The 12,395-nt window shown below is 41.3% G+C and overlaps 1 protein-coding gene and 1 long non-coding RNA gene across 2 annotated transcripts; one reads left to right on the forward strand and one right to left on the reverse strand.

Moving 5' to 3' along the window:
• Nucleotides 1-33: 33 nt before the first annotated feature.
• On the reverse strand, nucleotides 34-949 carry LOC123966194. The gene is made up of 4 exons (XR_006823918.1): nucleotides 917-949; nucleotides 618-683; nucleotides 303-324; nucleotides 34-108 (listed from the first exon to the last, which is right to left on the reverse strand). It is a non-coding gene; the product is annotated as an uncharacterized LOC123966194 (long non-coding RNA).
• A 5,334-nt stretch (nucleotides 950-6,283) lies between these two features.
• On the forward strand, nucleotides 6,284-10,797 carry LOC123966192 (galactose-specific lectin nattectin-like). The gene is made up of 5 exons (XM_046042394.1): nucleotides 6,284-6,344; nucleotides 6,539-6,633; nucleotides 8,972-9,106; nucleotides 10,355-10,466; nucleotides 10,730-10,797. The coding sequence occupies exons 1-5, from the start codon at nucleotides 6,284-6,286 to the stop codon at nucleotides 10,795-10,797; spliced, it is 471 nt and encodes a 156-aa protein (XP_045898350.1).
• The last annotated feature ends 1,598 nt before the right edge of the window (nucleotides 10,798-12,395 follow it).

A 12,395-nucleotide genomic window follows, 5' to 3' on the forward strand; every position in this document is an offset into this window, starting at 1 on the left:
ACTGAAAACGTACCTCTGCATCAGCCCACTGCTGTTCACTGTTGTGGAACATGTAACATTGTTGGCCAAACACAGTCCAACCGTCAGGGCAGGTTTTACAGCAATAATCTATAACACAATTGTAGATGATTAGAAGGACAATCATGCAAAAAGCCTCAAGTGGTCCAAAGCCAGTGGCGGTCTGAGAATATTGTTCCTCAGCACAACATTTATGGACACATTAGAAACCGTTAAGTAAGAAGAAATCTTAGGACCAAGTGAGGCAACAGCATTTCACCTCTACCACTCTGAGAAACACTAACCTGATTCTGTCTCACTTGATGCCTGTGAAGATACAGAAATATTCAGTATTGAAGTCATCTTGGATTTGCCTCTACTTGCAACTTTAGATTTGAATTAAAAAATACAGGTGACAGGACGCTGAGTTTTATTTATCAAAATGTGTTTTGTTCACTTCCTTTTTATTGCAAATACTCCTAAAATGTTACATTTTATGAATGTTAAAATTATATTGTTGGATGGTAAGCACTTTTGCAAGACCGGTTTTATGTTAGTTATTTAAAGTTTAGGTGTTATAACAGCAAACTTTTTAATTAAATTAATAATTTATTACTTACTTTGGCTCCAATACACAGTCCACTGGTCAAACAGAGGACCGCAATGAAATGAAGAGCTGATGCCATCTGTGTTAAGGCAATATAAGTATATGCATTCTTTTAATGTGAATTACAACATAAAAATGACAATTTCAAAACTTCTTATTACAGCAATGCTATTTGGTGAGATAGGAAGATAAAATAACAAAAGTAGTAAGTTTTACAGAAACAAGGTATTATTAAGAACTACATGAAAAGGGGTTGTCACTAAAAGTAATTACGAACAGATGAAAACTCGTTTCTATAGATAAGAGCCGTACCTTGTTGTGATGATCAGATGAGTTCCACTTGCAGCAGTAGCAGGTAGCAGGGTGTAGTTGAGAGGGAAACCCAGCGTTTATATACCTTCTCTGGGTGCTTCCACTAACACACCTGCAACATGTTTTTCTATGATCACATGATATTGTTTGACTATTGTAGGAAAAAACATGTGTAATCTGTTATGTACATGGCCCTATAGCTATCACCTACAGCATGTACTTCAGAAATTCAAACAGGGGTCTGTGGAGTGATGCTACCCTGTGGGTGTTTGCGATTTATGTTTGCTAAACCTCACAGTCCAGTGCAATCTACTAAGAGTTACAAACAAGGACTATCTGGAAATTAAGCACACATCATTGAATGGCATTTTCTCGGACTCTCATCATCAAATCATTGTAACTGACCTCATAAACCCACCATGTTTTCCCAAACTCAGATGATTTGAAATCTAATTTAATCTAATCTCTAGGGCTCCAAGATTGCTATACATTCTACATTAGTAAACCTCTCTTCGGTGCTTTATAATGATGACATTATTTAACTGTAACATTTTGTTTTTACAATCAGTGGCACACTTATGTTCATATACAACAATTGGCAAAAAGCAAACTGCAGCCTGACTAGGCAAAGCAAGGCAAGTTTATTTATATAGCACTTTTAAACAACAAGGCAATTCAAAGTCCATCCATCCATCCTCAACTGCTTATTCTGTGTACAGGGTCGCGGGGGGCTGGAGCCAATCCCAGCTGACATTGGACGAAAGGCGGGGTACAGCCTGGACAGGTCGCCAGTCCATCGCAGGGCCACACCTAGACAGACAACCACTCACACTCGCATTCACACCTAAGGGCAATTTAGAGACACCAATTAACCTAGCCTGCATGTCTTTGGATGGTGGGAGGAAGCCGGAGAGAACCCACACTGACACGGGGAGAACACGTAAACTCCAAACATAAAAGCAGCAGGTAAATTTAAAGTAGAAGCAGGATAAAACAGGACAGTAAAAGCTAAAGTTTAGTATTAATTAAGTTATTAATCTACAGCCTTAAATTTATTAAAGGCAGTGGTAAAAAGTAAAGTCTTCAGTCTTGATTTAAAAGAATTGACACTTTCAGCCAACCTGCAGTTTGTTCCAGATATATGGAGCATGAAAACTAAAAGCTGCTTTTCCAGGTTTAGTTTTGACTCTGGGGACAGAGAGCAGACCTGTTCCAGGTGACCAGAGAGTGCTTTATAAACCAACAGCAGGATTTTGAAATCAGCACCATGACATACAGGAAGTCAGTGTAAAGAACTCGAAACTGGAGTGATGTGATCCTATTTTTTGTGTGTTTCCCACAGAATGACAGCAGGGTGGGGGGTTATTCTAACGTTGGACAGGTTTGTGCAGCTATGATCACGACATGGAGGGAGAGAGAGAAAGATCAAAGATCAATCAATATGTGGCGGTCAGCGTTGATAATTATCCAAATTATAGGCTAATAATGGGAAGCTTTCCCAAACCACACCCCTTCACCACCAAACAAAGCAGTCTCCCCCGACTTTTTAACATCATATCCATGATGCTTCTGCAGATGATTCAATAAATCAGATGTAGAAATCTTCGCGGTTGAAATCTTTTTGCTGGTCGCACAGAGTTTACAATAGGCGACAATGTTCTTTGCATCTTAGACTGTGACACAATAATGACAGGAGCTACTTACAGCTGTGGAAAGAACGTGTCTCTCCCTCGTTCTACATTCTTCCTTTAGTGTTTGACTAACAGTGGACATGAAAAACAAAAGCGGTTGCCCCTGACTTGCCGTACAGTCGCGCTTACATGTCAAGGATGCTGCATTCAGTAAAGAGTAACGCAGCGTTACTTGCCTTAGTAACTAGTTTTAGAAAAGTAATTAGTTACACTTCTTAGTTACTGGGAAAAGTAATATTATTAACGCATTACTGCCCAACACTGGTCATCTGCAGAATTATGGTAACATATTTTGTTGTTTATCATAATCTGAGCCAGTGGAAGCACAGGAAAGGCCCCAGAATGGAGCCTTGGGGAACTCCACAAGAAATTTTTGTTAGCTCAGATGTGTAATTACCTACAAAGTAGTCCCTGTACTTTAAGTAAGATTCAAACCAGTTTAGTACTGTGCCAGAAAATCCCACTCAGTTTTCCAGTCTGTGCTAGTAATGTGTTATGGTCAACCGTGTCGAAAGCAGCACTGAAATCCAATAATACTAAGACTGAAATTCTGCCACTGTCAATGTTGAAATAGATGATAGTGAAGACGTTAACAAGAGCCGTCTCAGTGCTGTGGTGTGGTCGAAAATCATAACTGGAAGACATCAAAACAGTTATTTAGCACCAAGAAAGGGTAGACTTGATAAGGACAGCTACACTGTTATCTTGGTCAAACCACGTTTCATTTTAAAACATGAAATTAAGATTGTTATAAAATCATTGATTAAAAATATTTTTAGACCTGATGTTTAATAAAGCTAAAATTTAGTGTGTTACATTATCTGTCCCACTTTTTGCAGGCTGTGGCTGACAAGGAATAAATAATAACTTTGTAGCATATGTTGCCATTTTCCTTGTAGCCTGTACCAAATGATGTGCTGTGCTTTTATATGGTTGGGGAGACAGAGGGAGATTTTGACGCTGTTGTGGATTGGGGGATGGGCGGTATTTGTGTCAAAACTGGCTGAGGGCTTCAAGCCAGCGGTGGAAGAGGACGATGAGGGGGGTTTGGGGGGGAGCACTGAACTGTCTAAGAGCAGAAGATTACTAGCGGATCATGCATTCGAACAGACTGGCTAGACCGGCATCTAAGAGCTGCTAAGTTGACGGGAAAGTTATTTCCCTCTTGCTCATCTGATCTTGTCATTGTTATGTGTACAGGAGACTGTCGTGTTCGTTCGAATTCATGTTGGTCTTCTGTGTGGCTTGCCTGTCCTCCCAGATGCAGCCACGACGGACGCTCCAAGTCGATCCTGGGACTCCCCCTTCAGGCTCCATTCTCCTAACTTGGAGCCTCCCCCGGCATCTGGGGCTATGTTTCTCTGGCGAGGCAAAGCTAACGTCAGGCTAACGTTGAGCTAACAGGAAGCTAAAGTAAAAGCTAACAGGAGCCCAACGTGAAGCTAACATACGGCCTGGATGGATCAGCCGACCGGGGAGACCCTGTGTATCCATGTTGCTCCACATTAGCTGCGGCTAACTACATTTAGGAACTGGATTGCTTGCTGCTTGTCCGACCCACATCGCTCAGAACAAGCAACTGGTATCTATGAGTTGGGACTGTGTGTGATAATGTTGTTGCTCTTTGCGTGCAAGCTGTTTTTGGAATAAACGCTCTGTGTCTATCTCAGTCAACTCAACCACACCAAGCACACGCTTCCCACACTGTGTGAAGCGGCTGTTGTTAGCCACACTGTGTGTGCCACTGCCGTTAGCCTGTCAGCTAACCTGCAGCCCAAGCTCACAGCAACAAGCAGTGTTCACTGTTCAGTCAGAGGGCCCTTTTCACACACCCCTCCTCACAGATATTGTCTGAATGATGGTGATGGCGCGTAGCTAAGATGCTTACCTTTGGTGTGGGAGACCTGGGTTCAATTCCCACTGTGAGACATCCACCAATGTGTCTCTGAGCAAGACACTTAACCCCTAGTTGCTCCAGAGGCGTGCGACCTCTGACATGTGTAGCAATTGTAAGTCGCTTTGGATAAAAAGCGTCAGCTAAATGAATAAATGTAAATGAATGAGCCCAATGAATGTTGTGTGAACAGAACACATACACACCCTGTACAGATATTCTTCTTTAAGAAATCTGTCAGCCAGTGTGTGATACTGTATTGTGTATGCTGCTCCACACATTACCCCCGTTCCCCCTGGCATTGCCGTGCTGCGAGCTTAATCACGGCATCGCTGACATGGTCCTTCTCTTTTCATCTAGGGGTCCCCCTTTTTTGTCACAGATGGCAGGCTGCATCATAATGAGCCCACGAAAGTGGCCATTACACTTCGTGTGGACAGGATATGGGGATAAATGTGTTTCTTGTAAACTGCAAAACCTTACGGTTGCACTTTACAGAAAAGCCGTTTTGAGATTATAACCGCGGTTTGTCACTTCCCTACATTCTGTGAGTCAGCTGCGTGTTCGTGGGACGGCTAAGAGGTAGCCTGGGCTTGCTGCAAAGCTGCACATTCTCTCCCACCATGCTCCCCTTCCTGACACGGTCAGGTGGGCCTGAACCCACATGTACGGCAACACCGTCTTCCCCACCCCACCCCCCTTGGGAGTGGCATGTCAATGAGCCCACTCGTGTGGCTACGCTGCCTCGCGTGGACCCCTCAGTGACGCTGTATGCCCCTGCCTCCCTCCCCTCATCATAATAAAGCACCCAAGAGTGGTTTACTCAATTATGATGTATATCAATATTAGAGACCTAGAGATAAGCTTTTTTTATTAGTTTTTTAAAAATGTATCTGATTTGATGATGAGGTTTTTAGAGTCCAAAACAATGCCATTCAATAATGTGTTGTTAATTTCCAGATAGTCCTTGTTTGTAACTGTTAGTAGATTGTTAAACCTCACAGTCCAGTGCAAACATAAACTGCAAACACCCACAGGGTAGCATCACTCCACAGACCCCTGTTTGAATTTCTGAAGTACATGCTGCAGGTGATAGCTATAGGGCCATGTACATAACAGATTACACATGTTTTTTCCTACAATAGTCAAACAATATCATGTGATCATAGAAAAACATGTTGAAGGTGTGTGAGTGGAAGCGCCCAGAGAAGGTATATAAACGCTGGGTTTCCCCCTCAACTACACCCTGCTACCTGCTACTGCTGCAAGTGGAACCTCGTCTGATCATCACAACAAAGTACGGCTCTCATTCTTATCTACAGAAACAAGTTTTCATCTGTTCGTAATTACTTTTAGTGTTCACTTCCAGGGAAAACACCTTTTCATGTAGTTCTTAATAATACCTTGTTTCTGTAAAACTTACTAACTTTGTTATTTTTTCTTCCTGTATCACCAAATAGCATTGCTGTTTTGAAATTTAAATTAAATTTTTTTTAATTAAAAATCACATTAAAATAATCCATATATGTATCTATGGTGTATTACTTCATTAACATACTGTCTTTACACAGATGGCATCAGCTCTTCATTGCCTTGCGGTCCTCTGTTTGACCAGTGGACTGTGTAGTGGAGCCAATGTAAGTACAGGCCAACATTAATGAAATTGAATGTTTTAAGAATTGTAGAAATAAAATGAAGTGAACAAAACGTGTTTTGATCAATAAAACTCTGATAATGTATTTTTAATTCTAAACGAAAGTTCCACATAGAGGCAAATCCAAGATGATTTCCATACTGAAGGCCAATTGTGTGTCTTCACAGGCATCAAGTGAGACAGAATCAGGTTAGTGTTTCTCAGAGTGGTGGAGGTGAAATACTGTAGCCGCACTTGATCCTAAGATTGCTCGTTTTTTAACTGTTTTAAATGTGTCCATAAATGTTGTGCTGAGTAACAATATTCTCAGACCTCCACTGGCTTTGGACCATTGGAGGCTTTTTGCATGATTGTCCTTCTAATCATCTACAATTGTGTTATAGATTATTGCTATAAAACCTGCCCTGACGGTTGGACTGTGTTTGGCCAACAATGTTACATGTTCCAGAACAGTGAACAGCAGTGGGCTGATGCAGAGGTACGTTTTCAGTCAGTGCTTGAAGTGGAAAGTAGAAGATAAATACAAAATATAATGTTAGTATAATATTAATAAATTTACAGGTCACACAATAGAGTGTTTGTAATATTATAAAAGTTTATTTTTCACAAATAAAACTGTTTTCGGATTTTACACTCTTGTGGTTAAGATTTGATTAGGGCTAATGTTTGTATAATTTCAGAAAATTGTATAGTCTACTAATAAAGCTTACCCCTACTAGGCTATTAATTCTAGTTGTTACACTTTTGTTGTTTTTTTTATTCATTAAATTATTGCGGAAGAAAAAGGCTTTACATTGTGTCAGTCTCTGATTTGTTAATGAACCAGTTCAACATTTCAAAAGTTTGCTGATTGCTGTCAACAAGGGCATCACTTATTGTTCAAGAGTGGTGGGGACATAAAGGCCCAGATTAGATGCTAAAATACACTGCTCAAAAAAAAAAAAGGGAACACTTAACAACACAATGTAACTCCAAGTCAATCACACTTCTGTGAAATCAAACTTCCCACTTAGGAAGCAACACTGATTGACAATCAATTTCACATGTTGTTGTGGAAATGGAAAAGACAACAGGTGGACATTATAGGCAATTAGCAAGACACCCCCAATAAAGGAGTGATTCTGCAGGTGGTGACCACAGACCACTTCTCAGTTCCTATGCTTCCTGGCTGATGTTTTGGTCACTGGCGGTGCTTTCACTCTAGTGGTAGCATGAGTCTACAACCCTCACAAGTGGCTCAGGTAGTGCAGCTCATCCAGGATGGCACATCAGTGCGAGCTGTGGCAAGTCAGCGTAGTGTCCAGAGCACGGAGGCGCTACCAGGAGACAGGCCAGTACATCAGGAGACGTGGAGGAGGCCGTAGGAGGGCAACAACCCAGCAGCAGTACCGCTACCTTCCGCCTTTGTGCAAGGAGGAGCAGGAGGAGCACTGCCAGAGCCCTGCAAAATGACCTCCAGCAGGCCACAAATGTGCATTTGTGTCTGCTCAAACGGTCAGAAACAGACTCCATGAGGGTGGTATGAGGGCCCGACGTCCACAGGTGGGGGTTGCTTACAGCCCAACACCATGCAGGACGTTTGGCATTTGCCAGAGAACACCAAGATTGGCAAATTCGCCACTGGCGCCCTGTGCTCTTCACAGATGAAAGCAGGTTCACACTGAGCACATGTGACAGACGTGACAGAGTCTGGAGACGCCGTGGAGAACGTTCTGCTGCCTGCAACATCCTCCAGCAGGACCGGTTTGGCGGTGGGTCAGTAACGGTGTGGGGCGGCATTTCTTTGGGGGGCCGCACAGCCCTCTATGTGCTCACCAGAGGTAGCCTGGCTGCCATTAGGTACCGAGATGAGATCCTCAGACCCCTTGTGAGACCATATGCTGGTGCGGTTGGCCCTGGGTTCCTCCTAATGCAAAACAATGCTAGACCTCATGTGTCTGGAGTGTGTCAGCAGTTCCTGCAAGAGGAAGGCATTGATGCTATGGACCGGCCCGCCCGTTCCCCAGACCTGAATCCAATGGAGACCATCTGGGAAATCATGTCTCGCTCCATCCACCAACGCCACGTTGCACCACAGACTGTCCAGGAGTTGGCGAATGCTTTAGTCCAGGTCTGGGAGGAGATCCCTCAGGAGACCATCCGCCACCTCATCAGGAGCATGCCCAGGCATTGTAGGGAGGTCATACAGGCACGTGGAGGCCACACACACTACTGAGCCTCATTTTGACTTGTTTTAAGGACATTACATCAAAGTTGGATCGGCCTGTAGTGTGATTTTCCACTTTGAGTGTGACTCCAAATCCAGACCTCCATGGGTTGATAAATTTGATTTCCATTGATAATTTTGTGTGATTTTGTTGTCAACACATTCAACTATGTAAAGAAAGGAGTATTTAATGAGATTATTTCATTCATTCAGATCTAGGATGTGTTATTTTAGTGTTCCCTTTATTTTTTGAGCAGTGTATATGAGTTGGGGTTGGGGGGGGTTCTAAGGGTCCTCTCCCATAAGAATATGAGCATTAAACTCTTAATTTAGTGCAATCTGGAGACATTTTCTGTACCACTTGGTGGAAATGTATTTATTTATATGAAGGGAAACACAAAATGGCAGGTGACAACACAAAATATATATATATATATATATATATATATTACTGAATTTACATAGGATCCATTGTTCCATTGTCCACTCTGTTAGTACACACAGTTCAAGATTGTGCATGTAGTGAGATGTTAGTTGATGAAAGGAATTCTTGATCCAGCTCTGTTGTTAGTTCTCTCTCTTTTGACTCTCACTTTGTCTCTTTCTTTAGCATTTGTGCACTTCTCTCGGTGGGAATCTGGCTTCCCTCCAAACCGCAGATGAGTACAAGTTCATCAGAGCGATGATTCGTAAAGTGACTGGTGGTGATAAATCAACTTGGGTTGGAGGCTACGATGCAGCAAAGGTGAGCATTTTAGCAAAAAAACAGGATCTGATTAATCTGTCCCCTGTGTGCCTGATATTGAATATATTCTGTTTATAATTTACCTGTTTGTAACCTGACCAGTGTGATGTGTGATTTTTAACAGGACATAACTGAAACTAATCCTTCACAAAAACCACCAGCTGAAACATAATTGAAAAATCCTATCAATTGTATAAACTCTCTGTATATGCATTAAGTCAAAGGCTAAAAAACTCTAGGGCTAAATAATGGTAAATGGAACTTTGTAGAGTTCAAACCATTAAAAAAAATTACATTTAAACAGAAATACCAACTTACTAATACTGATACATGATCAGTTTTCAGTTTTTCTTTTACCAAAATAGTTCCTGCTAAAACATGGTTACAGCAACATCTGTGGATGTTATCTTTAGTAGCAGTGATATTATTTCGAAAGAGAATTTTTTTTAAAGGTAATTTTTTATTTCATGTTTTAGCGTGACAAACAAAACGAAAACAACAAAATTTCCTTTATTGTGTTGGACTGGGACATAAGTCTCAGCTCGGCTTCTTCACAATCAGCATGGCTAGACTAGTGGTGAGAATGTATTTTTGATGTGACCTTAAAGCTTTTCTTTAGCTTTTCTTTTCCCATCTGGTATGCTGCTGTCACTGCCAGGGACAAGGGCAGGTGATTGGCTGCAATCTTCCTTCTCTTCAGGACCTGTACGCCTCGAGGACTCTGAGGCGAGCAGGAAAGATTGCAGCTGACCCCTCCCACCCCGGACACAAACTGTTTCAGACTCTCCCCATCAGGACCTAAACCTCTCGCCACAAAAACACTTTCTTCCCGTCTGCAGCTAGCCTCATTAACAAGACCCTGGTCCACTACTGACACTCCCCCCTTGCAAATGATTCAAATGTCTCTGCACATATAAATACTGTTTCATCTCATGTCAGGCACAGACATGGCACGTCACACATATTTGTTGTTGATTGTTGATCTTTGTTGTTGTATATTTTTATGTTGTCAGTTTATATATTTATATGTACACAATATCCTTTTCCGTTGCCTTACTTCTGCATGGCACAGACCCAGAATAATGCACATGTATATATCTGTGACGTTGTTCTTCCATTCCATATTTATATATTTCTACATTTATTTATGTTGACTGTATGTTTGTCTACGTGTAGCACCATATCACCACAGCAAATTCCTCGTATGTGTAAAACACTACTTGGCAATAAAGCTCCTTCTGATTTCAGGAGGGTGTGTGGCTGTGGAGTGATGGTTCCAAGTATGACTTCAAAGACTGGGCTGCAGGGGAACCCAATAACGCTGGTGGAAGAGAGAACTGTATGGAGATTAACTACGCAGGTACAACTTAATTATCTGATAGAAACTTTATATCGTTGGCCTTTTCCCCATTTTTGGTTGTTTCATTTCTTCTTTGTTTTTCAGTATGTGCTTTCATTTGCAACTGTACTTAACTGTCACAAATGTTATAACGCAGGTTTTTTTATACGAAGACAGTTTTACTTACGTAATTGAGAAAAGGCAAACAATGTCATTGTAAGAACTTTTATTCTTAGGCCTTTAATGTGCAATTATTGTTTCTTCAAATAAATGTTTTTCTTCAGGAAGAGATTATGTCAACGATGCCAAATGTGATGTCAACAAATCTTTTGTTTGTGGAATGCACCTGTGAAGATCTACGCCATGTGCCAACACATCCCCATTGATGATGATGTCACAATTCTGATATATTTCAGTTGAATCAATCAACAAATATATCTTGTTCATCTCTCTGTCTCACCTCTTTATATTGCTATCTCATGCACCACAAAACCTCTTACATTTATTTTTTAAACAAACGGTGGAACTTTAACTGTAGGTGAGGCAGTCTAAAACAAAGCAAAGTAAATCCACAATCCCTAACATAAGGACAAATGGTGGAACACGACTCATCCACTGAGATGGACACAGAGGAGAGAGGAGCAGACCAACTAAATACACCAGGGAGGTGGACATAATGAGACACGGGTGATTCACAGTAGAAAATCAGGAAGACAGGAAGCAAAACAAGACAATGACACCAGTGACAGAACTTCAAAGTAAAACAGGAAACATGAAACACTAACTCCAGAACTGTGACAGATTCAGATAAAACTCAACTTCACTTTTAATGGCATCTGATAAGCAGACTGTTAAAAAGACTATATAATTGTGAGTCAATAAGTCTCTGCGTCCTTAGGGACCTTTATTCATGCATTCTTGAATACACTAAATAAATAAATTAGCCATATCGTCATCAATACTACCATATTATTGGTGCTTTGGGCTGTGCTGGCTTTGACTCAGTTGTTGCTAATGCCCTCATCTCTGCTGTCTGTCTTCACCCATGTCAGTGCTAGTACTGGAGTTACCAGAAATAGAAGGCTACTTCAAATCTTTACTCAAGTAAAAGTACAATTACTCCCATAAGAAAATCAACAAGTAAGGAAGTTTTGATCCGGATGTTTTAGCCAACTATAGACCTATATCTAACCTTCCATTTCTCTCTAAGGTCCTGGAGAAAGCAGTTGCTAAACGGCTGTGTGACTTTCTACAGAGCAATAGTTTATTTGAGGATTTTCAGTCAGGATTTAGAGCTCATCATAGCACAGAGACAGCACTGGTGAAAATTACTAATGACCTCCTTACTGCATCAGACAAAGGACTTGTCTCTGGACTGGTTTTATTAGATCTTAGTGCTGCATTTGATACCATTGACCATCAGATCCTATTGCAGAGACTGGAATATTTCATTGGCATTAAAGGAACAGCTCTAAGCTGGTTTAAGTCCTATTTATCAGATCGATTTCAGTTTGTACATGTTAACGATGAGTCCTCCATGCATGCCAAAGTTAGTCATGGAGTTCCTCAAGGATCTGTCCTCGGACCAATCCTCTTCACTTTATATATGCTTCCTTTAGGCAATATTATCAGGAAATATTCCATAAGCTTTCATTGTTATGCAGATGATACTCAGTTATATCTATCGATCAAGCCAGATGAAACTCATCAGTTAGCTAAACTTCAAATGTGCCTTCAGGACGTTAAAACCTGGATGACCTGTAATTTTCTCATGTTAAACTCAGATAAAACTGAAGTTATTGCTCTGGGGCCTAAGCACTTCCGTGACGCATTATCTAAAGATATAGTTTCCCTGGATGGCATCGCCCTGGCCTCCAGCACCACTGTGAGGAATCTTGGAGTTATCTTTGATCAGGACATGTCATTTAAGTCTCACATTAAGCAAATTTC

This window comes from Micropterus dolomieu, unplaced genomic scaffold (genome assembly GCF_021292245.1).
Source record: "Micropterus dolomieu isolate WLL.071019.BEF.003 ecotype Adirondacks unplaced genomic scaffold, ASM2129224v1 contig_12882, whole genome shotgun sequence".
In the NCBI taxonomy this organism is placed as follows: domain Eukaryota; kingdom Metazoa; phylum Chordata; class Actinopteri; order Centrarchiformes; family Centrarchidae; genus Micropterus; species Micropterus dolomieu.